Genomic DNA, 25,719 nt, shown 5'->3' with positions numbered 1-25,719 from the left:
TGATGACCTCCTTCTTTGACTGCAGGGGCCCTCTGATTGTCGATTTGTTCAAAAGTGGAACCACAATCAATGCGCAGCACTATGAAGACACTTTGCAGAAACTGTGACACACCATAAAGTCAAAACACCCTGGAATGCTGTCGGATGGAGTCATCCTGTTGAATGATAATGCTCACTCTGATACTTCCAATCTGGCAAAGGCTATGCTTCAGCAATTTGGTTGGGAAACACTTCAATATCCTACGTACAACCTGGATCTTTCACCTTGTGATTTTCACATTATTGGCAACCTGAAGAAAGACATTCGTAGACGTCGGTTTCATTCGGGCAAGGAAGTGCAAGGGTGAGTGCAGTTTTGGTTCCGTTAGCGACCACCTCTTTCTATAAAACTGGAATCGATCATCCGTCTCGCAGTGGGTTAAATGTATTAACGCTTTTGGTAATTACTTTTGAATAAAACCATTCCATTGTAGCGGGTGTTTGGTTTTCATTTGACTTTCCCTTTTATATATATCATAATTACCAAGTGCCTCCCCTATGAGACGTCAGGTGCCTTTTCTCTGATATTTCGGAGGATATTCTCAATTTTGTTTTTGTAACATGTAGGTAAAGTCAATCTAAACAAGGACTATTCATAAAGTAGCCTACATCGCGCAACATCTAGTGTCATCGGAGAACATCATTATGGTTCTCACTGAAAACAAAATGTTGTTTGAAGTGTAATTTTATGTGCTCAGTCGACAGAGCAGCCTTAAATTAGTCTAATGCAATATTGCATTCAAGGATATTTATTGACAGTGACAGTACAAGATAAATAGTTCCACATTTCGGTACAGTTCCTTGCTACGTCCACCTCGCCTGACCGCGCTGCCTTGTAGTGCACCGTACTGTCACACATCAGCCTCACTCAGCTGCTACTGACAAAGCAACTATTCCTCTTCTTGTACTGTCAACAGAATATTGCATAGACTAATTTGAGGCTGTTCTATAGATTGGGCACATCAAATTACAGTTAAAACAATGTTTCGTTTGCAGTGAGAAACAAAGCAACGTTTTCCACTGATACTGGACGTCGCATGATGTACCCAATGAGCATTCTTTGTTTGGGTTGGCTTTACCTACATATTTCAAACTGAAATTGAAAGCATCTTCAGAAACAGCAGAGAAAAGGTGCCTGGTGACTCTTAGGTGAGACACCCGGAATATAAAGAAAAATGCTATTAAATTTCCTTTTGGAAAAATTAAAGGATTATAAATATGTCTTTCAATAAAATGTGTACGCGATGTTACCTAGCAGCCGTGCAGGCTGTGATGTGAAGTATTGATGGATGACCATCACATACAGATCCATGGCCTGTGCAGCTCTCAAGGTACAGTTGCTAGGCAACATCACATCACACATTTCCTTACTATCAGTGAAACTTTTAGTGTCATTTCGTTTTACAGTGGTGATGAACAAGGAAGGGGCTCAAATGTTCCAGTAGAACTGCCAACTAAATGGAGCTTAAGTCTGAATTGAATCAATAGTATAACTGATATTGATTTTGCAAACCGTTATTATCTTAAGCCTACAACTGCATCACATCATGTCGCAAGAATTTTTCCATTGAAATAATAACAATAATTTATTGATTTGTCCACCTAATCAATACTATAAATCTAGTCTTTGTTAAATTACACTGACATGTTAATTAAAATGGTACATGTTTCGCCTTACATGTAGGCATCATCAGCCATGGGTTTAACCTTGAAATAAAATCAGGCACCTAATTTACATATAAATAAGATAAAACTGATTTATTAAAAGCCTTGAAGAGACTTGAAAGAAAATTAACATATAGTAAAAGACTAGTACAATGCTGGTTTTAAAGACAATGCTATGAGTGAGAAGTTTATAATTGGGGAAAGTATTTACAATAGTAACATTGAAAGACTATTAATATGAGTAAAATGAATAAAACAATAGTTTGTTATAGACTAGTAGTAAAATTGCTGTAAAATGATGTTGATCGACTAGCGGTTGGAACTAGATGATAATGAGAATGACGATCGAAATCGTATTATTAAAACATAATGTTGAATAAAATAAAGTTGAGAGATGGTCAACTGACCTGTGATAATTTGTTTACATAAGTTAAAAGTCAAAAGTCAATAGCATATGGTGATGTTGTGGTTCACCTTGATGCAGAAGTACGAGGTTGTCGTTGAAGGTTAATGTACGATGTTTATATTGGACCTCTATGGACCATCTCATTTGATATGATGTTATAACGTTGCTGAGAATATGGGGTTGTTGACAAGCTGTTCGAAAAGGCAATGTGACAGTAGAATGTAGCTAACGAGTTGAGTGTTGGGTCAGAAGTAAAATCTGTAAAAGGAAACCGAAAGCGTGGTGTTAATTGTATGAAAAAATCGTAATAGAATTTTTAGGTGGAAACTGTGTGCAGTTACCATTTGACGGTGGTGAGGGTAACTTGTTATGAGCTAAAACTTATTGACGACTGTCGAGCTCTTACTGCATGTGTTATAGCTGTAGGTTTGAAGTGGAGGGGAATCCGTTTGTGAAGGCGTGGCTATGGGCTTGTTTGTAGTACTTGGAGGGGAGCTACTATCGGTGGGGGAGAAAGAAGGAAGTGTATTGCTGAGCGTATTGTAGCGGTGGGATGCCGTTGGAGGGAGCGGTACTAGAGTGGGTGTAGCTATTGGCCTATTGGTTGTACTTGAATGGGAGGTACTGTCAGTGGGGGGAAGGGAGGGTGGTGTATTAGTTATAGAGGAGATGGGAGTGCTTATTAATTTAAGGTTGAAAATTTTGAAGAATACATTGGTGAGGGGAATTGATTCTTGTAATAGTAATAAAATCTGTTCGTACAAGAGGCTTTTTTTATAAATGATATTGTTTAAATTCTCATCTTTGTTAAACTGCTGGTCGAGGAATGTGATTAAATTTTCGTATTCTGTCATGAGTTCACTTTTTTCGATTCTTTTGGGGAAATAATAACATGGAACACAAATGAAAAAGAAGCAACAGAACAAAGAACAACTAAATTTAAACAAGCAAAAAGACTTACCTGGCCAACCTATAAAAAAAGATCTCTTTCGATAAATGCTAAGCTGAAACACTATAATTCCATAGTTAAACCAGAGGCAATGTATCCTAGTGAAACTTTATTCAAATTAAATGTAAAATCTACAACAGACAAATTACAGAAAACTGAGAGAAGAATTCTTAGAACAATTATTAATAAAAAACACCAAGTTGATGGACAGTGGAGATTGTTGCCAAACAATCGTGATCGTGAATGTGAATCAATAATATCTACAATGCGTAAAAGAAGACATTCCTTTTTTTGTCACATATCAACATTACCAGACACTAGGATATTGAAACAACTATTTGATTACTTTTTGAAAAATAAAATCAATAAAAATTGGTTCAAAGAAGTTCAGGATGATATGGAAGAATTGGGTATAACTCGGCAACAAATCCAAGACAGAAAAGAGAAGAGGATTTTGAAGAACAAAAGCATAAGTCTCAAACTAAAAACAGTTGAACGGAAACAATATACTATATCGGACACACAAAGAGCTTCCAGGTCGGAGAGGATGAGAAAGTTCTGGGACAAGAAAAAGAAGAAATTAACTCAAATGTATTGATTTAAGTGCTCCAATGTGGGCGTAAAATATGTAAACAAATAATAATAGGCAATTTTACATCGTGCTTCATAGGGATTGGTAATTGGATTAATACTATGGTTAGTGAACGTGAATTTAGCGTATTTTGGTTTGACGGGTTTTAATGGAGTTAAATTTGTAGCTAGTTTTAATTTGGTTTTGTTGATGATTTTATTAATTATATCAGTATCAAATCCATAGAATTTAGCTATTTCTTTAATGACTTGTAATTCTTTTTTTAAATTACTAGAAGACATAGGGATTTTTAATGCCCTGTATATTAGACTGTGATAAGTGGCTTGTTTATGTGAGTTGGGATGTAATGAATCATTTTTTATGGTTGTTGGAGAAAAGATGGGTTTTCTGTATATTTGGAAGTCAAACTTGTTTGATATTCATGTGATTTTGATGTCTAGGAAGATTAAAGAGCTATTGATCTCATCTTCTTTAGTGAATTTAATGTTATTATCCAAATTGTTAAGAAATGATAATATGTTATCACTGTTGTTGATTTGTTTTTCTATGATAGCTATGGTATCATCGACATAGCGATGCCAAAGACAGAGTCCGTTGATGTTATTAATTATTTTACTGTGTTCGAGGTTATCTAAGTATATATCAGCCAATATTCCAGATAACTGGTCTCCCATCGCCAAACCTTCCTGTTTGTAAATTTTCTTATTGAAGGTGAAGTAAATGTTGTTTAAAACGAAACTGAGTAATTTTAACCATTCTTCAACTTCGACTTTACTTAATGTGCTATGTTTTGGCTTAAGAGGTGTGTCAAGTACCTGTGTCCAATTGGTCATTCTCATTCTGTACTTAGCATCTCTTTGGCACAGAACATATTTATGGAGGTATTTCTTCTTTTCTTGTTTACAGAATTCTAAAACATTGTGTGGGATCTGGCGACTCTAACACATTTCTAGCTGACTCCACTAAGTCCAAATTCTAGTTGTGAAATATAACGTTCAACAATAATGCAAGCTGTTACTAATAGTACTTAGTACTGATACTACAAGTTCAGTTAAAAAAATAAGTGAAAAAATACTTGCAGCAAGTCATTAAGACCTCTGAGTAGCTTCTGCCTGACTGACTGACTGATTAATCAATTAATTGAAAGTATGGACATAGTTAAAACAGGGAGCTTTCATTCTAAAGACTTGTATTACATTTTCACCAAGAAAGTGTTATCACTCTCATACTTCTGTTAATATAGCAGTGTATTTAACTTAAAACAGCAGTTTAAGCATAAAAAACTTCTCCCAGAATGATGTAATTGTACATACTGCATCCATTAAATAATGAGATGCCTTTGAATGAGGTTTACGTCAATGAATGTCTTAGCAATTCACGGGTCTTCTGCTGGTTTTCAATAAAAGAGGAGAGAAAATCTGTTTGTTGTAAACATGATATACGCTTTTTGGGCTTATGCCATGTCAAGAAAATAAGGTGAAACTCTTTACAGAATTTCTCTTTTCAGGTGAAATTCTTTACAGAATTTCTCTTTTCAGAATTTCACCTTATTTTCTTGACACGGCATAAGCCCAAAAAGCCTATATCATGCCTACAATTATGGGCTGTGAAAGCAATGGTAACAAAACTGTACGTTATTCTCTGTCTTGCTTTGGGCTGTTATGCCGCATCTTGAGTTGGTGAGAGGGTGACATTTTGCCATTGTTACAGCAGGCTCTGCAAAGGCTTCGGCTCTGGCCGCAAAAGTCTAGGAAGTGAAATCTACATGACTTGCTTCAGCACAAACTAAAGTGTAGAAGAAAGTTAGGGAAATTTTTGCCCATGACAGGCAACTAGACTTCTTTCTCTAAAGCTTATTGGAGCAGTAAAGACCTATAGTATCCTAGAAGAATGTAAGTAATGGAAAGGAATATCAGTACATAAGTGACAAATTAAGCCCATGGTCCAGTACATTAGCATACTCTCCTAAGTAAACTACGCTTTCCCATTCACTTGAAATGACCCCAACACTAAAGCGAGTTTATGAGCTTGCATCCGGGAGATAGTGGGTTCGAACCCCACTTTTGGCAGCCTTCAAGATGGTTTTCCGTGGTTTCCCATTTTCACATCATGCAAATGCTGGGGCTGTATCTTAATTATGGCTGTACAGCTTCATTCAATGAGTTTATTCCTAATGCAGCCTTTATTTCCTCCTTCCGAGCACCCTCGTGCCATTGTTCTCACCTTTTTGTATCAACAAACACTCTCACCAGTTTTATGACCATTATTTACAACTCATGATTAAGACACTCTGAGCCTGCCAGCTTTCACTCCCATACAGAAAAGATAATATTGTCGGAGAGTTCTTTCAGAACAATGAGCTCACTGAATTAGCTTTCCTACACTTTGATTCAATCCCACTTACGAGGGGTGTTCAATATATAATGCAACACATTTTATTTCTCGGCCAAATTCAGTTTTAAAAAATTGTAATTTTGTTTGGGACATCTTTGAATATTCCCCCTTCGTCTCAAAGAGTTTCATTCATTTCCAGTGGTGGCAGCATGTGTTATAGCTGTAGGTTTGAAGTGGAGGGGAATCCGTTTGTGAAGGCGTGGCTATGGGCTTGTTTGTAGTACTTGGAGGGGAGCTACTATCGGTGGGGGAGAAAGAAGGAAGTGTATTGCTGAGCGTATTGTAGCTATTTCAATGGAAGCTAAACTCAGACATTACAACACGGTGATTAAACCCAAATGTCTCTATGGAAGTCAATGCCACCGAATTACCGGAAAGGCTGGTCTGAGAGAAGCTGAGAAGTTTGGGAGGAAGATCCTTTAAAAGATAATGGGCCCAAAGATCATGGCTTGAACAATACAAGTTGCAAGGACGAGAGGAACTTTATCAGAAAACCGAGCAACCAATGGAATCAATCAAGAAGCGAGACTGAAGTTCTGTGGCTACCTATTTAGAATGGAAGACAAGGAGTAGACTAAGAAAATAAATCTAACACGTGATAAGTGGTTCACGGAGGTCAGGAAGGATCTAAAAAACATTGGACTAAATTGTGAAGACATTGATAACAGAACCAAGCACAGACACCAGATCAATAACTTAAAGCATTTTTATGAAGAAGAACAAAGAAGATATATATACTGTATATATATACATATACTTATATAGAGGTCTACAGATTACAGACTCTAAAATTAATATAAATATTTCCCTCTACACCTTCATAACCAAAATGATCACAGGATAGTGTAGCATTAACTTTATCATGCCTACAACTCTAGATCAACTCAGCACCACCATCAAGGTCATCTTTGGAATATATTTTACCACTTACTTTTGCACTTTTCATTTGGTTCCAGTATTTTCTAGAAGAGAGGATGGATGGGTAGGAGGTTTCAAGGGAGCACGGTTGGGAACTTTGCCAAGGGATGTCAATCTGAAATTAGGAAGGGGAGATTATCACCAACAGTCATGCTTATTCACTCCATGCCATACAATATGTTAAATTCAGCTCAGTTGTCTCTTAAGTCTGGCTGGTTATGCAACTACCAATATAGCTGTTCTGCTATCTATTCTATTCTTAATCTCAAACTTGAGATAAAATCTATACCAATATGATAAAAAGAGAAAGTTAGTTTCTATGTAGAGGTTAATCTCGAGAATCACTGAAACAATTTTTGTCATTCTTTCACTATTAGCACGCTTATTTTTTCAAGATTAGGTTAGGCTACACAAGGTGATTCATAAGGAGTTACCACCATATCTTACACAAAAAGTGTTGTATGAACTTGTGTCCTATTATTAACACACACAAAATTACAATAATTTTATTTTTATTTCTTTAAATTATAACTGACAATCACTTCTCCTTAAGAAAATTAGCAATCTTTATTTGCAAACTTGATGGAACTGTGTAGACAGTCTACCGCTGCTAAGCAAATGTGTTTTAAGCTACCGATTTAATTTTTTTTTCAAATTTTCAGCACATATACTGCCAGACTCTTTTACATATATAGATTTGTCAAAACAAAAAATGATAAAAAGCATGTGATCTGGTTTTTTTTAATAATTTGTATTTTAATTATTGTGTGTTTTTTAGACAAGGGCAACACAAATTGTTTAAAACCTTTTTAAGGGACTGAATATTGTTAATAGCTTACAATAATATATGTTGGTGATTTTGATCTTAAAACAATTATATGCAACTGAAGATGCCTAAATCCAGGTGAAACATGTCCCGCAATTTGATATTTTAAAATGGATATGTAATCTAGTGAGATTATATGTTGTATCGAACAGGTGGATCATCAAGGAATATTCTTCTTTTCAGTGTTACAGTGTTACGTTACAGTTTTAGTTTCCTTAGTGCCCCCCCCCCCCCACGGGCCCGTTTCCCATTTCATCACGTCCTAATGTAATATAGCTAAAGAAGAGAATTAACATATTTCTTGAAACATGTATTATATATTCTAAAGTGTGAAACGTAAATAAATATTAATACATAGTATTGACTAAGTGGATTATCCATCTCTCTCTATTTACCATAATAAGAATTAGTGAGGTTATTTGCTTACAGTCTAAGTATAGTAATGACTCATTTCAACAAGTCCTGAATGCATGTTACAACCAGGATGCATTACAGAACACCACACCATACCCAAACTAGAAAAAGTGAACAATGAATATTTTGTTCTAATCCTCTGTAATAGGTTAGACTAACAGTTTAGTACAATGATATGACATTCTGGTTCACAGAATATGATTAATATCAGACCTGACATCACATTCCACAAACTGTATTCAGTAGACATATACTTACGTATCGGGGATGGCTGCATGGTAGGACTCGGACTTCCTGTACAGTGAAGCCAGTTTCACAGACAAGATGATGGCAGGAATGAAAAGGACTAAACACCAACCAATACTAGCCCAGAATCCATTCTGAAAATTATTACATACATTTTACAAACTAAACAATACATACCAGTAAGATAAATTATTAACAAACCATACATAGTTATGTAGGGACATGAATAGAATTCACACAATGACAGGTCGTCATGTAGAAGAACATAACAACAGGTTAGCAAATGATGGGGAAGCAATAGAAAAAGGAGACAATGACAAACATGGGGGAGAATTCCATCTCCATTTGCTATATATACTCTCCTCGGCTAGCATGACTGGGGCAAAACACTGGTAATTGTTTGACAAAGGAGTGTCCTGAATTTTATTTAGCTACCTCAATTAGAAGCCATATTTTTCGTCATGCTACCCTTGGAGATGGAATTCTCCCCTAGTACAATGGCACTGCATTTGTGCTTATGACATGATAGCTTGCAATGGTGTCCCTGCATCTCTTGGTGGGCCGCCCTACCCCTTCAGGGTTCAGTCAGTCAGTCAGTCAGTCAGTCAGTCAGTCAGTCAGTGGTGTCATTTAGGCTTCGGCAGAGCGGCTAGTTTTGGCTAGCCTAATGGCTCTACATTCGGAAGGCAGAGGAGTTGGTTCCACCTGTCCACTGTCCTGAGAATGGTTTTCCATGGTTTTCCATTCTCCTGCACTAAGGCGAATGCTGGGACAGCTCCTTTATAGGCCACGGCCACACCCACCTCACCTTCTCTGTAAATCACATTATCAACACAAATCTCCTTAGCCTGAGAGACGGCAAAACAGTCTAGAAGGCCCGCCGTACCTTGTCTGGGTATGGAATGAAAACTTTTACTCAACCCCAGTGATGCCACTACCAGTGTGCTAGCCAGCCAGCATCTTGGAAAAGTGCGGTATCCAACCAATGAGCTCATGCCGCACTGGGGCAAAACACTGGTGATTTTTTACAACTGAATGTCCTGAATGTTATCGGAAGCCATATTTTTGGACAACTACAAAATGAAATAAGCAATGATAATAAAAGTGAACAAACATTTAAAAAATCAAATACTAGCTATTTTATTTGGTTATGTCATGGTCTGGCTGGACCTATTCAGAGAGCACAGCAGTGTTGGGCAGGAACTTATTAAAAAGTAATGCAAGTATCATCGTCAGCTGCTACTCATTTCTTAAAATATGTTTTCACCTGCAATTCTTCTTAAAGTCTGTTGGTTCTATGGAGATGTCGCTGATGACTGATCAAGTCAATCTTCGCGTGAAACATGCGGCCACACAGGTCACATCATCATCATCATCATCATCATCATCATCATCATCATCATCATCATCATCATCATCAACAATCTCCAGTTGCCCAGGTGTGGTGTACAAGCCCCCACCATCTTTATCTGTCCATGAACCACTGTTCTCTCATAACATTCTCCCAATCTTGTCCTTTCTCCTCAACGTCTTTCTTTACTAGATCAGTCCATTTTTCTCTGGGTCTGCCCATTGGTCTTTTTCCTTCTACTTCTCTTTCATATTCCCTTCTTGTAGTTCTGCTTGCACTCATCCTTTTTACATGGCCAAACCACTTCACCCTTGCTTTCCGGATCCTCGAGTAAGGAGTCTCCTGTTCCCAACTCCTCTCGAACTTTTATGTTCCTAATCTTGTCCTTCCCAGTCTTCTGTATCATGATGCGTTTGGAGTTTGGAGTTGTCTTGTCTCATTAATGTGGTAGATTCCAGGCTATACATGAGGATGGGTTTATGTCATCTTAGCTTTCAGTGGTACTTGTTTATTCCACAGCAGTTGTCTTACTAGGTGGTAAAATTAAGGTGCCTAGCTAATTTGATACTCCGCGTCATATTTTGCAAGGTTTTCTTTTAATAAAGTTTAATTGTGCACAAATGTGCATGAACAAGGTTCTCATGAACCTTCTTCAGTACAGAATTTACTTAGAGATTCTACCCTCAGATTACACTTAGGAACATGATATCGTTCACAAAGTTCCCCACATCTTTTACATCGAAAGTTCTGACTTGGGTCATAGTCTACCCTTCGACACAAACAGCGGTGAAACCCATGCACCGCAAGCCGAGTCATAACGTGTCTAACTCATAGCCTCCTTGTGTCCAATTGCGGTTGATCATTGCATCACACGAATAGAAATCCTCCCATATGCTGTCCCTCTTTTGTCGAAGATCCTGTAAAAGTTCCTTATACACTGGGGTGGCCGGGAGCAGAAGCTTCAAATGCAACTCTTCCACAAAGAATAATTCCCTCAACAGTTGACACGTTAGGCGTGATAGGGTGTAGTTTGATAGGCACAGCACTTTCTTCAAATATGATGCTTTTACCTTTTCTATACTATGCAACTGCCTCTTTCTAAGGTAAATCCATACATTTTCTACGCCATAGGTTACAACTGGACTAACTTTCAGATGGAATAACTTGATGGCAGATGTGAGCGAAAGGTGGTTCAGATGTTTAATGTCACTGATCGATTTTATTGCAGCGTTTAAACGGTCCTTCACATATAAAGAGAACAAATTTCCCCGAGTTTGAAATGTGATTCCCAGGTATTTAAAATTTGCAAATTACTTTATTTGTTGTCCAGCGATTAGAAATGTTCCCTGTTTTCCTCCTTTCCTGAAGGTCATAGAGAGTCTTACTTTCATTTAATTTCTGCCCATTTAATCACACTCTGTAAATCTGGCTGTGAGGTTGACGTTCGAGCCATATCATCAGCATACACTTGAAGAAATGAGTCTTTCTCTTATCAATCTGCATTGGGAAGAAATGAGAGAGAATTATAAAACAGAAGATACTTGTCAACCATATTCTGAATCACCGTCACTATCATTCATGATTAGATGACTGCCTGACAGTCAAAAAACAAGTACAGGAAAGGAGCAAATAAGTGCCAAATCAAGTCAATCACAGAAAGAGAGGAACATGAAAAGGAACCCATAACAGGATAAATACAAAGACAGGTCAGCATTAGAAGAGATCAAAACAGAGATGACAACACAAAAGGATAAATTTGATCTCTACATCTTCATATATTGCTGTCTTCAAATAAACAGGCTCTTTCTTCAGCAATCCCAATTCTTCTCAGCCACAGAAGAATTCATTGATGACCATGTTTGTCCTTTTCCATGTCTAAAATTCTAGCTTTCAATTCTGTATCCATAGCTCTGGTTTTGAATTTGATTGAACCTAGACAATTGAACTGTCTGATTTAAGTGATCCTATTTTAGTTTCGAGGTTTCTTAAATTCTCCCAGGACAGCAAGAAGTGTGTTTTTTCTCAACTAACTAGGCTACAATTTTCCTGTTTTATCTGCTCAGTTTTCAATCATTATTTTTTGTAATATTTAAGAACTGCAAAGCTCAGACATTACAACACTGTGACAAAACCAGAAAGTTTGTGTGCAATCAAATGTATTTCACTGAACAGGAAGGGCTTACTAGAAAACATTGAGAAAAATCCTGAGGAAAATACTAGGGCCTAGGAAGGTGGGATAAGAACTGACTGTCACCAAATACGGAATTATAAAAAAAGACAGAGAAAATCACATTATCATTTAAAAAGAGAAGACCTGTTTCTATGGACAGATCAAAAGAATGCCACCAGACACACAGCAAAGAAAACTATGGAATATATGGAGGGGGGGAAAAAAACACGGCACAACAGTCCCGAAGGACCTTGGCCTACCAAGTGACCACCAATCAGTCCAAAGACCTGCAGATTAAGAGGTGTTGTGTGGTCAGCACGATGAATTCTCACGGCTGTTATTCTTGGCTCTCTAGACCAGGGCCGCCATCTCAGCGTCAGATATCTCCTCAGTTGTAATCACGTACGCTCGGTAAACCTTGAACCAGCCCTCAGATCCAGGTAAAAAATCTCCGACTTGGCCGGGAATCAAACCCGGGGCCTCCAGGTAAGAGGCAGGCAAGCTATCTCTGCACCACGGGGCTGGCACATGGAGAAAAGGAAGATACAAATGAATTGAATAAAAGGAGTCAAGGAAAATATGGAGGAAAAGAACAATTAAGTAGCAAATATTTAAGAAGATACGTACTTAAATATTGTATTTAAGCAGTCCGCCTATTCAATACACAAGTAAGTAACGCAATTTGAATCATATACAAATGCTGTGCAAAACTTAAGGACAAGATAGATAAAGTAACATAACATATTAACTACTCGGTGGAAATGAATGAATGTGCAGGAGCATATTGCCAGAGGTCTCCCACACATGCACAGAAAGCTGGGCGAGGTCAGCACGACTATAACGCCAAATAGGTCTGGCCCCGCAACATGAGGCGGTTGAAGGAATGGGACAAGACAGTGTGTGTCAATCAGCAAGTTTTTACAGTGCACTCTGGTAGTGTTCTTCATTACAACATGGCCCAGAGACAACACTTGGATGACTTCACATGGGAAAGATCGGGAAAGTAGGAGGAGGACGAAGTGTGACGACTGTATCCCAGGAATTTGATATTGCTCATAGTATTGTTTCACGTGAATGGGGATTGTTACAAACCACACAATTTTTCTGACCGAAGGAGAGGAGATGACCGATTACGGTCAACTACAGCAGCAGATAACCACTTCATTGTGTAACAGGTAAGAAGGGACTACGTCAAAAATGGAGTGCAATTGCAACCGCATTTATCAGGAGTGCAAGGCATGCAATCTCATGCTCCACAGTGCCACAGCAACTGCATGAGGTGGTCTGTTTGCCCGACGACCATTACGTTGTGTTCCGTTGACACCCGCACACCAGCGGTGCCATTGGACTGGCGAGGAGTGGGGTCGCATGCTCTTCTCAGATGAGAGCAGATACAGTCTGAGTAATGATTCTAGATGTAGCCTTCTGGCGAGAGATGGGAACATGTAATGCACCCAGGAAAATTGTTGAACATGATCGTTTTGGTGGTCCAAGTGTTATGATGTGGAGAGGCATAATGTTGCATGGGCATACCTACCTCCAAATCTTGAACGCGGTACACTCACCGGTCAACGTTACTGAGACAGTATACTCCTCCCCAATATGCATCTTTTCAGGGGTGCATTCGGCCCTGACTTCGTTTTTATGGATGTCATTGCGCGACCGCATCAAACAGCGCAGATGGGGGAGCTTTTGAAACTAAAGGAAATTTGGTGAATGGACTGGCCTGCCCGTTTCATCGACTTATCCCATCGAGCATGTGTGAGATGCATTGAGGAGACGTCCACATTCACCAACGAACATCCAGCAGTTGTCAACCACGCTGGTGGAGGAACGGAACACTCTAACACAAGAACTCTTTACCAACATTGTGGCCAGCATGATAGCATGTTGCAAAGCATGCATCACTGTCTGTGGTGAACACACACCCTTTTAAGAACCATGTTCCTCCTTTTGCAATGTCCCGGCAACCATCATGAGTCGCAGTGACTTCCGTGTAACTTATTGTCTCTATGTATAATTTCTGTTAATCTCATCGCATATTTCTTTCAGTTGCCTCCTGTACCACACTGTAAGAGTTCTTCCTATGTATGGTTCATGTTTTATTGAGCTATGTTATTAGACAGTGAGACAGCAAGCAAACGTTTTTTTTTCGTCCAGAAGTTTTGCAAGGTAGTGTATGTTTTTCCATCTTCCATCTCTCTCCACTTCCACTTAGTTTTCTATTCATTTCAGACTTACAGGTTCAATTCTACACCACTTTACCCCTCTTGGTCTGTTCTGACTTACAATCCAGAAGCAAAACTTGTTCTTCAGGGTAATTTGAAGGAACTGCTTCGAAAGATTATAAGTAGGGAGCGGATTTTTATGTAATTACATTTTTTTTTTTTTGCGTAAGTTTTAACGCAAGTTACGAAGTTCATTATTCCTATTGTGCATCCCCAAGGGTAAAAACTGAATCTTATTTCACATAAAAACACATATTTTCACATTTTTTAAATGAAATACATATTTTAAGAAAATCTATAATAAGCACATAAATCGCCAATATTTGTTGATCAATAAAATTTAAAATGCTTCTGTGTTATAAAACAATGCTCATATTTTCATTTTACGATTACGGTATTGTTTTTAACAGTGTATTTAACATAATGTATCTGAATGGTTCGGCTATTTATTGCACCCTTGAAAATTGGTTATTGGTTTGCATGGGAAGAATATTTTATTTCTAGTGTGGAACCATGCATAAATTTATCATCCAGGAAGGTGATTTCAACTCTGCATTGTCTGCTAGCCAGCGAGGGGAACAGGTTTTTCCCGTGCCGTGCATACGAGTCTGGGTTTTTTTTGTGCCTTGTTGAAGACAGCAGAAGGTGGCACGTGGACAGGAACTCGACCAGATTAAAAGCGATCAATACTTTGAGATTTTGACGTCATGATATTCAACCAATTGGACCGCAAGGTTAGCCTGATCGCAAAGTCTTAGCCAATAAAAATTAATTAACAGACACACCTACGTCTTGAAGGAATAAATACCCATGTACTTGAGGAAATCACTCTCTTTGCGCTCTTTTGCTTTCTTTGCTCATTTGCATTCGCTCAGTGCTCATTTGGTCTTTGCTCAGTTGTCTACGGGAAGAATTGTTCGAGCACATGTGTTACTGAAAGCGACGTATTCGACGTGGAATCTTACCAGTATTCATTTAAGGAAAGACGAGAAATTTTCTGCTTCCGAGGAAATTTTGGGACAAAAAAATATCGGAAACGCCGCAGTTCAGATTTCTTTAGTTTTATAAACCTGAAGAGAATTTATAAAGTAGGTAAAACTGTGCCATCTTGAAGAATCGAGTGTGTGTGGAGTATTTTTTCTAAGTCATATCTTTTAGTTTCAGCTTCAACCAGAAGACGCAAGATCCCCAGCAACCCAAAAATAGTTTGGAAGAATGGAACTTCAGCGTTACGACGAAGTGTGTGTTTATCCTAAGTCCTCGCCTGCTGCAGCCATGTATCTTTAAAATGTGAGGCATAATTCAGCCCGGGAGAGAATAACATCAGAGATGGAGTTTGGCTGGAGGGGCGTACCATTCCAGCTGATGAGTCCAAATGGCACGTCTGGACGAAACTCTGCATAATGCACACGGCCTAACCACCCAAAAGCGGGTTCTATTGCTGTGATTTTAAGATCTGCGGCTGTGAAAGCATTTTTTTTGACATTGTATCTCCAATGGGGGAGCATTTTTTGAACGGAGAAATGATTTCTCCTTTAGCAGGTTAGCAAACTTGATTTGCTAACACAGCGAGGCCACACAGTTTGGTCTGCTACTGCTAAGCAGAGTCTTAAATATTCATTGATCATCTGCCGAGTCCAGAAGCCAAGTCTACTACAGCTAAGATTTTAAATTATACTTTTCTCTTTTCTCTGTTGTAATAATTATGTAGACGTAGTCCTTGCTTGAATATTTAAAGTCATTTCTAATAGTCTTTGTAGTTAGGTTTTTCACTCTTCTTTCACTGGTGTTGGTAGATTTGATGTGTGTGAGAGTGTATTTGGGACCTATAATTTGTTCTATGTGAGTGAATGCTTCGTGACATATTCTCACTGTCCCATGTTAAGTCTAGGGAAGTGTTAAAAATATTTGACCCACGCGATAATAATTTTCAATTTATAAATTAATGATGGAATAATTTTTGATTTATCTGGGACAGAATATCGACGCGTTCCGTGAATTTAGGATTTTTCCTTGATGTTTTGTGGTTTACCATAGATCCGAAATAGAATAGAGTCATCTATGATTTCCTTAAACCATAGCCTGCGATGACGCGACCGCGCGCGTATAATAATAATAATAATAATTGACATTATTACGGTCTAATAGAATATTTAAAGGTCATGAGTGTAATTATTGCTGTGCTTATAAGTGATTAATGTGTGCTATTTTGAAGTAGATGTGACCTGGAATATTGGTCGTGGCTTGAATGTCCACAGATTTTGCATTTACTGTTATTGGTAATTTTTGAGACTTGTAAGTGGATCTTAAGATAGGATTTTATTTGTGTGTCCATTACATGAGTCAATTAAGGAAGAGAGTGTGTTTTTAAACATAATTTCTTCTTGTGCAGCACATGTTGGTCAATAATTTGTGATAATGAGGGATTAAAAATAACGTAATCGTGACTCATAGACCGTATGCGCGAATGTTTATTTATCTGTGACTGTAGGCAGTTCTATGGAATTTTTAGTGACGATTTCTACTACAAAATTATTCTGGAACATCGTTGTGGAATTTATTTCATTGGAAAAGTGGTAATCCTGTCACAATCACACGTCAGACGTTTGTAATGGTAACCCTTGTCTGATATGGTCATCGAGAGAAGTTCTCATGTTTCAGATAAAATTTAAAAATAAAATTCAAAAGATAGGATTCGATAAATTTATTTAATAATATTAACGTGGACCAAAGCTTGAATGTGAGATGGATGAATGATTGATTTTATTTATAATTGTGATTTCCATGGTTATATTTCGTCATGTTGTGTGTACGCTGAGCGCGTAAAGTTTCGTTTATTTTGTTGTTTTGTGGCGAGCATATTTGGCTCAATTATGAATCTTTAAGTGATTTTATGACGAAATAAGATAGATTATGATCTTTGCTTCGAGAAAAAATACTTAAGCAAGGATCGCGTCAATGAAATAAGCTCACAGAATGTAAAATGTTTAACGCTATAATGCGAGAATTTTAAGCCTTTATTGTGAGTTGTGCACAACACTAGGACAATTGACGTAAGAATAAGAATCAAATGAGTTAGATACTTGATTTCAAAATAATTTTGTTATATAATTTGAAGCTTAAATAATTAATTGAAATAATATTCAATTAATAGAAGGGAGTTATTGGATTTTTCGTGTGACGTAGAAATTTGACTCACAATTTAAATGAACCGCTAAGTATTGTCAATTTAAATTATAATTCAAGAAAAGGAGAAATAATTCATATTTTGAGATTTTGAGATAGGTTTTTCTCAAATAATAATTTGTTAAATTTCTTAGGACGATTTATTAAGGCTTAATTTCGTCTGTTTACAGAATTCAAATTAATGGAGAATTGCGGAAGAATTCCGGCAGGGAAGAATTATTTAATTTTATTTCAAGATTTTGAAAATATTTCTAGAACCTGGAAAGTGCTAATATTTTATTTAATAAATGTTAAAACCCATTTCTTTCTAGTGTTTTCATTTGTCGTCAGTCCTTAGATTGTCCCTGACCCCTATAATTTAGCGTCGCCTGTAAGCGAACGTTCCGCCTCTGGGAACTTTTGCTTACCGGCTGAGCTGCCCGGCAAAACGGGGGCATTATGGACTTCCCTCCATAAGTTCTAAAACTTGCTGGTCACTGGCTACGTCATTACATTTAGACAGCGATTTGATTTGCTGCACAAGATGTTCCCATGCATGATGTCATTTCAACTCTTTATGAGTCAGCCCTCTCGGGTTTTGTTTATAGAATATCAGCGAAAGGCAATCACGGAGAGATAAGGTGACTTAATTCCGTTACGACATGGGAGACTCGGAAGAATATTGCCCCACCATTAGGAGTGATGAAATTCCACTACCTAAGATTAAGGTTAGCTGTTCGCGTCCATATATCATTCCCGTGGGCGTGTGATTTTGTATGGATTTATAAGAAATATTTCCTTCAGTGTCCGCTGCTATTCTTTTTATTGAAACAGTGATTCACCGTAAACGCACCGTAACCGTAACCTGCAAAATAATGCCAAAAGAGAAGTCGAGTACAAGGTCGCGTCTTCAACAATATGTAGTGGAATTTAAAAGCATTTTCACTACCGATGGAAAAGTATTATTTTGCCAACCGTGTGGTAAAACAGTACGTGCAGATCAACGTTCTCAAGTAATCCGGCATTTGTCCGGAAATAAGCATACTGCGGCTGCTTCGCGTGTGCATTCGCGACAATTACTAATTGCTGAACCAGCTACTTCAAATGCAGGTCCATCTAAATATTCCCAGTATTATTTAGATCTATGCAGAGCATTTGTTTGCGCCGACATTCATCTTGGTAAAATAAATAATCCGAGACTGAGAAATTTCCTAACAAAGTACATTAATTTTGAGCCTCCAGACGAATCCACATTAAGGAAAAACTATCCCAAAATGTTATGAAGAAACTTTACAGAGAATTCGGGCAGTATGTGATAGTGAAAAACTGTGGGTGAGCATTGACAAAACCACTGATTCAAGTGGCAGAAAAGTAGGAAATGTTGTAGTTGGTGTGTTGAAGAATGACACAATTGCTTGCGAACATTCTTATTTGCTAGCGCGTAAAGAAATGCTTGCTGCAAACCACGTCACTGTAGCTAGGTTATTCAATGAAGCCATGCACTTACTTTGGCCAAAAGGTATAAAATACGACCATGTATTGCTTTTCCTTACTGACAGTGCAGCTTACATGAAAAAGGCAGCCGAAGGCCTTTCTGTCAGCTTTCCGAAAATGATACACGTAACTTGCGTTGTTCATGCTCTACACAGGTTATGTGAAACTGTGCGGGCTCAGTATCCTCAAGTGGATAAATTAGTGCCTAATGGCAAAAAAGTCCTCGTAAGAGCGCCCTCAGGAATCGATCTCTTTAAAGAGAAAAACCCGGATCTTGCGCTCCTCCTCTGCCTATTGTTATGCGGGTGGGTACCTGGCTTAGCGCTGTGGTATACTACGCAGACAATTTCGAAAGTTTTGCATCCGTTGTGAACGTGCTAGACAAAAACGACGCGTCGTCAGTTGAGATTCTTCAAGAGATACTAAAAGACAGCTCTTTGAAAAATGATTTGGCGTTTATATCTGCCAAGCTAAGCTTCTTGTGTAAAACTATAGGCATACTTGAAAAATCCACTAACCTGTTGTCCGAAACAGTGAAGGAAATGCGCGCTGTTGAAAATAAATTAGATTCACTCCCTGCTTCGCAGGAACAGGGACTGTTTAAGGTCAAATATCAAAATTAGTTCAGGAAAAACAGAGGATTTCAAACAATGTGCCAAATTTCTAATGTATTAGAGGGTGCTCATGTTGGCGAAATTGATGGCGTTATTGTTGGTGACATTGCTCTCTTTAACTATGCTCGTCTGACTTCCTGTGATGTGGAGCGATCGTTTTCGCAGTATAAGGCGTTCTTTAGAGATAATTGGCATGCATTTGTGATGGACAATTTGGAGATGTCCTTTGTTGTTCACTGCAATTCTGAGACTACTTCAGCAACTAATATTCCAGCGTGTGATCGGTGAGTACGAACTGGTACTATTTTTTCAAAGATGATAGGTTGCTTTTGCCATATTTAAGCAAATCATTACCTTTAAAAAATAACCATTCATAATATCTACTCTGGAATATCAAAAATTAATATACATGCAGCACGTTTCCATACACAGACATCATTTTGCCTTAAGGAGCACGTTTGGTAGCACCATATTCTAATACAAAACATTATACTTATTTACTTCTTGAGTGCGAGTAGTTATGTGATATTTAAAGGAAAATAATTTCAATTTTTTATCACATATTTTAAAGTTTTTCAGCACATAAAAAATAAATATTTTTCACATTTTTAGCACATAAAAATCCGCTCCCTGATTATAAGGATCCCTTATGTAACGTAAAACGAAATCTAAAGGTTTCCACTTATTAACCTATTTCACTCATCACAATCACACTGAGAACTTACACAAGACGTGTGATCGTGATGAGTGTGTTTAACATCCAAATCTTTACTTCTCTTACACTGAATATTAACAACACAAACTTGCTTCATAAATTTCATCTATAATAATTCATGTCTTGCCTTAACTTTATTGATTTTGACTGAAGATGGTCTCTACCACAACCAAAACTAGTTTAATCAAATATGTAACTTTTAAAAGGTTACAATAAATAGTACTGAATACATGGGAACCTCAAGCTTTTGTTCTACATTATATTGCTCTTCAATACGGAATAATATGAAATTTATTACCTATGAGCCTTTTTGTCATGAAATATTGTAATTCAAAAAGGTTTTACTCAACATCAATGGTCATTCTATGATGTTTTTATGAACAATTCTCATCAATATTATTGACAACATGGCTTGGAACTCTAGTCAAGTTTGCAATTATATTATTTTAAATGTCCTTGTATATGACTGTGTATTTTAACTCATATTCTAGCTGATGATGCCCCTTAGGGGAAGAAGCATGATCTAAATCAAAATCATATAAATATGTATTGAATAGGCAGACTGCTTAAACACAATATTTAAGCATATTGTTAAATACAGTGGAACCTCGATTATCCGTTTCCGGAAAAAACGTTTTCCCGGAATATGCGTTCAAATTACATGGACCCGCGAGCACGTTGTAAAAATCCCACATTATCCGTTCCTCAAAGAAACCATTTCCCGGATCAACGGTCCAGAAATTTCAGTCACATCAACGCTAAATCCTCGATCAATCGTTTTTTTAATAAACTGTATCTCACGAAAGGACGGCCATGACACTCTTATGGATCGTGGCGTTAACTCCCCGTCATTGCGCTAATTAGAGCAGATACTGTACTGGAAAAGCGATTGGCAGTGAACTTGCGTACGGGACCATCTTAGCATCGCATTCAGGTGTTATTGTTTAGAGAATCTCGGAAATCATAAAGCAGAGAGTGGCCACAACAATTGTAAGGAGACACGGCGCATTTCGACAACTCTACTTGAAGACGGAACAAGTTTCTTCAAATGTTCGCACTTATAAACGTCCACATTATGTCCACGGTTAATGTTTATATTTTTACTTTTTTTCGATCATACTGCCGAACAGGTTTTCGGCGCTTTCCTCAGGGCACTGTAGAGCAGAGTAAATGGGCTTTCAGGCAGGAATCGAAACTGCTTCTTCCTAACACAAATTCAGTATTTTAATATTATCGTACACGATTTTGTTATCGAAACCAGAACAGATGTTGCACCTCACTTTAAAAAAAGAAAGCCATGGGAGGTCTTGGGATTGCCTATTACTGTTTTGGTCCTAATGTAAGACTGGGAATTTTACGTTTTCGTGTTAAAATGCCAAAAACTGCAGTTGTTTTATTTGCGCAAGTTACATTTCAATGGTTTGTATCATTTCCAACTCGTACTGACATGTGCAGCGAGCGTGCTTTCCAGATTACCTCAAGGTCACGAATAACCGTAATTTCTGAAGTTTTGATGATTTTTTTTTCTCTTTCCAATTTGATTGGATTAGTGACGGGCAGAATTGAATATAATGCATTCGAGAACTTTTGAGAATCGATACTTACATTCGAAACCATGTTTTCGAGTTCAGCATAACCTTTATAAGTCGATGTAGGCCTAATTTACGCGGTACATGATTTCCAGAAACTGACTACGAACAGTATACCGAAGACCAAATTACAATGGAAGATTAAGAAAAGAAGGGATTTTGCCGTTATGTTGGGTGCTTTTGTATCTAATGTGCTTTATTTTATTAGATGAGAGAATTAACTACTTATGGTCGATTGTCGTTATTAGATTTTCGAAGAGCTTGGCCAATCAACGTTGCTGAACTGAAAGAAGTTTTCACGGGAAACTGACAAAGATTCCCCTGTAAAATTGAATATAAAGTATCGAGATTTTGAACTCGCGTACTGGTCATTAATGCGGTTTCGCGGTCTAACATGCCTGCCTCTGATCCAGAGGGCCCGGGTTCGATTCCGACCAGGTCACGGAATTTTACCTGGATATAAGGGCAGGTCCAGGTCCATTCAGTCTACGTGATTACCTTTAATTGAGGAGCTATCTAATGGTGAGATGCAACCCCGATCTAGAGAGCCAGGATTATCGCCCGAGAGGATTCGTCACACTGAACATGCGTCACCTTGTAATCTGCAGGCCTTCGGGCTGAACAGCGGTCGCTTGGCAGGCAAAGGCCCATTGGGGCTGTAGTTTGGTTTGATTTAAGAGTTTTTGTAAGATTATAATTACACGTATTTCATTTTTGTGATGTTTAACCAAATTGTTGATGGTTTTCATTCATTCCCGGATATTCCATTTTCCCGTGTTGTATGTTTTATTTTCACAGTCCCTCGAAAAACGGAGAATCGAGGTTCCACTGTATTTGCTACTTGATTTTAAAGTCAATACGGGTTGTTTTTAAAATGAAGCTGTTAAAGCTTGTTACTTGTAAGAGGAAAAGAACATATCACAGGATGCAGTACATAACGGACATTAATATAGGATGATCACAAAAAAATTTCGGGATCCTAAGATGAAACTATAACCAAGATCACACCAATAGGAAACGGACCGACAACTCATGGTCGCAACAACGTAAAGAAGCCCATTCCAAATGGATGAAGATATACAGGAATGATCAAAAGAAGAACAACTCGAAATGAATGCTGTTTCACATATTTCACATTGTCCATAGTAGACCTAACAAAAAAACATCACAACCTCCTCATTCTTGACCTCTTTCCCCAATTTACCGCAGTCAGCATTTTACGTGGATCTAGTCCAGTTTTATGACCTTCCTGACATCACCAATGTGGAGGGAGGCATAGATATCAAGGATAATTAAATTTAAAAAAACACCTATTCAATACTTTCCACGTTTAATGTGGTTATTATCTACATGATTTTATGTAGACTCATTTGGTCAGGTACATGTTTCACCCATTATTTTGGGCATCTTCAGCCTGTAAACAACCTTTTGTTTTTTTATTTAATTATCCTTGATATCTATGCCTAACGTCATCTTCAATACGGAACAATAATGAGAGTTGTTACTTGTAATGTGGAGGGATGTAACTATTGCATGTTTGGTGGGGTGGTTATTGTTTTAAGAGGAAGTACAACTGGTGTTGGGTGATGTAGTGTATGTACATGAAAAGACATACATTTTCAAATCTAATCAATGGGATGGTGGAGGTGGTGGTGGTGATTTTTGTTTTAAGAGGAAATACAACTAGGTAACCATCCTCTCTGAATAAATTAAGTGGAAAAGAATAAAGATAAAACACGAATACCCAAACCCCAGCCAAGATGGAGCAAAATACCTTGGTCCGGCTGGAAATAGACCGGAGCCCTCTGAACCGAAGCCATTCAGCTAAGGGAGCCAGACAAAGATTTAAAATATATTTATCAACAATAGCACTAAACGTGCTTGTCTTACTTACAAAGGGATCCAAGATGTCATTACACGTAAACACCACAGATGAATTATATATCTGGCTGAGTGGCTCACATGAACCAACATTTGTAGTAAAGTCGTGTACTACACGTCTCAGGTATCCATTCACCTTTTCCATAGTACCATTCGCAAAGGCGTCAACAAGCTGCAAAATAAAGATCATTATTACCATCATTTCATAGAAATATATTTAATAACTTTTCACAAACATTTTCTGAACAACTACTGTCGTGGTAAAAAGTATACACACCCGAGTATATGTTAATAAAAAATCTATCCCTTGTCCCACATAGAAACAAGCTACACGAAAATTTAGCTTAATTTATTCTACATTTAATTATGTGGAGTAGAAACTTTTATTGTACCCAATTAAAATTTTAACGCAGGTTGAACTAAAAAGTGCCAGTATTTTTTCCAATTTCAATGGAGCGCTCACTCTGAAAATTCATAACTTTGAAAGTATTGGATCTGATCATTGCCAAACTTCAATGCGTCTTAAAGCAACTTATTGTTGATCGGTATACCAAGCTCTTATTTCATCTGATATTTATGATAAATGTTGTAAATTTTGTGTGACAACATTTTCTCAATACTGGGTGATCATAGCCGTAAAAAATTTGGCTCGTTATGAAGCTCATGAGAATGTTGGGCTAAAATTAAAACTGTTTTTTGCCTGCATGCAATTGTTAATTTTATATTGATTTATATTTAACTGAGTGGTTTGAGAGAAGAAAGCAGCTTATCAGCCAAGCGTTATAGCCTAGTTGGCACATGCTGAACTCTGCCACTGCTCTGTATCAGCTTTGAGTCAAGTAGAGCTACTTTGCAATGAATGTGTTGTGTTGTGGGCTGAGAAAGTGGAATAAGGAAATAACATTATAGATGACGAAAAGTGGTATTTCTCCCCCATCACCCTGAAGTTTAAATACAAGATGTTTCAAAAGTTGAACACGTCCCACCATTACTATTGATACCTTGAAGAGAATAAACCCTATCACCTAGCCCCAAGTGAAGATAAATTCCATGAGAAAAGGTGATAGAAAATGGCATTGTTCTTTTAAAAAATTAGAGAAAACTTGGTTTTCAACCTCTATTATATTACAAGATATTAGAATCATTCTGTATTGATGGTTTTCACTTTACAAATGAAAAATTTTCAATGTATCCTCCTTACAATACAAACAGGACGAAATCACAGTGTTGAAAATTCAGAACTAACAGTCTTTGTAGAGTCACCATCACCATGAATGGCTAGGAGGGGAGCAAAAAAACTTGAGAATTCAAGTTTGAGAGGAGACAACATGCCAGGTGAAACGTATGTGACATGATGGAAAAACACCGATGAATTTCAAATTTAGAACAGCAGCATTCTCAATTTCTTCTCAAGTTCAGCGGTCCCGTTCTCGATGATTGTTTCCAATGTTGGCTAGGCTTGTTTGCCTTATTTTAAGTGGTCGGGAGGGCAGCGACAAAATTAAGAAGCTGTGTTAGAGAAGATAATAGGTGCATGGTAAACGGTAAGTGACCATAGTGGAAACCGTCAATGAAGTTCCAATCTGTAATGGAAAAAAATTGAATTACGTGCGTGCTATGAGAGTTTGCTGTAGGGGGAATACTACTGTCCTCTGTGTGCCCAGCTGATCGGAGTTGTTAGCGACAGCGTAATATGCACCTTCTAAAGTTCACGTAGAAATTAGACTTTTTGAAGAAATGGCTTCTTCTCTACTTCTAAGGAAAGTAAGATTCCAAATAATTCTGTAAAGTGCACTGATGCATTAATGACTACAAAACGAAGAGGTCCTTCTCATAAGCCAGAACTTACAGCAAAATATGAGATACACTACATAATTCTATCATTGATATATCAAGCGCTAGTCCCATAAATGTTTTGAACAACTGACAAAACTATAAACATTTACTTATTGTACAAGAGTTAATGTTCTACCCTACAACATGACTATAGAGTTTACAGGGCCAAGTGCATTGTTCTTGCCAGTCAATAGGCTGCTTTCTTCTCACAAAATCACCCAATTAAA

At 37.7% G+C, this 25,719-nt stretch overlaps 1 protein-coding gene across 11 annotated transcripts in view; it reads right to left on the bottom strand.

The window, feature by feature from the left end:
* The window catches only part of promL (prominin-like), a 707,766-nt gene that overhangs the window by 72,331 nt on the left and 609,716 nt on the right, over positions 1-25,719 (bottom strand). For all 11 annotated transcript variants that reach the window (XM_067149728.2, XM_067149727.2, XM_067149722.2 and 8 more), the window contains 2 exons: positions 23,670-23,828; positions 8,462-8,583 (listed from right to left, as the gene is read on the bottom strand). In XM_067149728.2, the coding sequence (XP_067005829.2) occupies positions 8,462-8,583; positions 23,670-23,828 (281 nt within the window). The remainder of the gene's footprint in view (positions 1-8,461; positions 8,584-23,669; positions 23,829-25,719) is intronic.

The sequence above is a fragment of the Anabrus simplex genome, chromosome 6 (assembly GCF_040414725.1).
Source record: "Anabrus simplex isolate iqAnaSimp1 chromosome 6, ASM4041472v1, whole genome shotgun sequence".
NCBI classification, from domain to species: Eukaryota; Metazoa; Arthropoda; class Insecta; order Orthoptera; family Tettigoniidae; genus Anabrus; species Anabrus simplex.
This window is presented reverse-complemented; position numbering and strand designations above follow the sequence as displayed.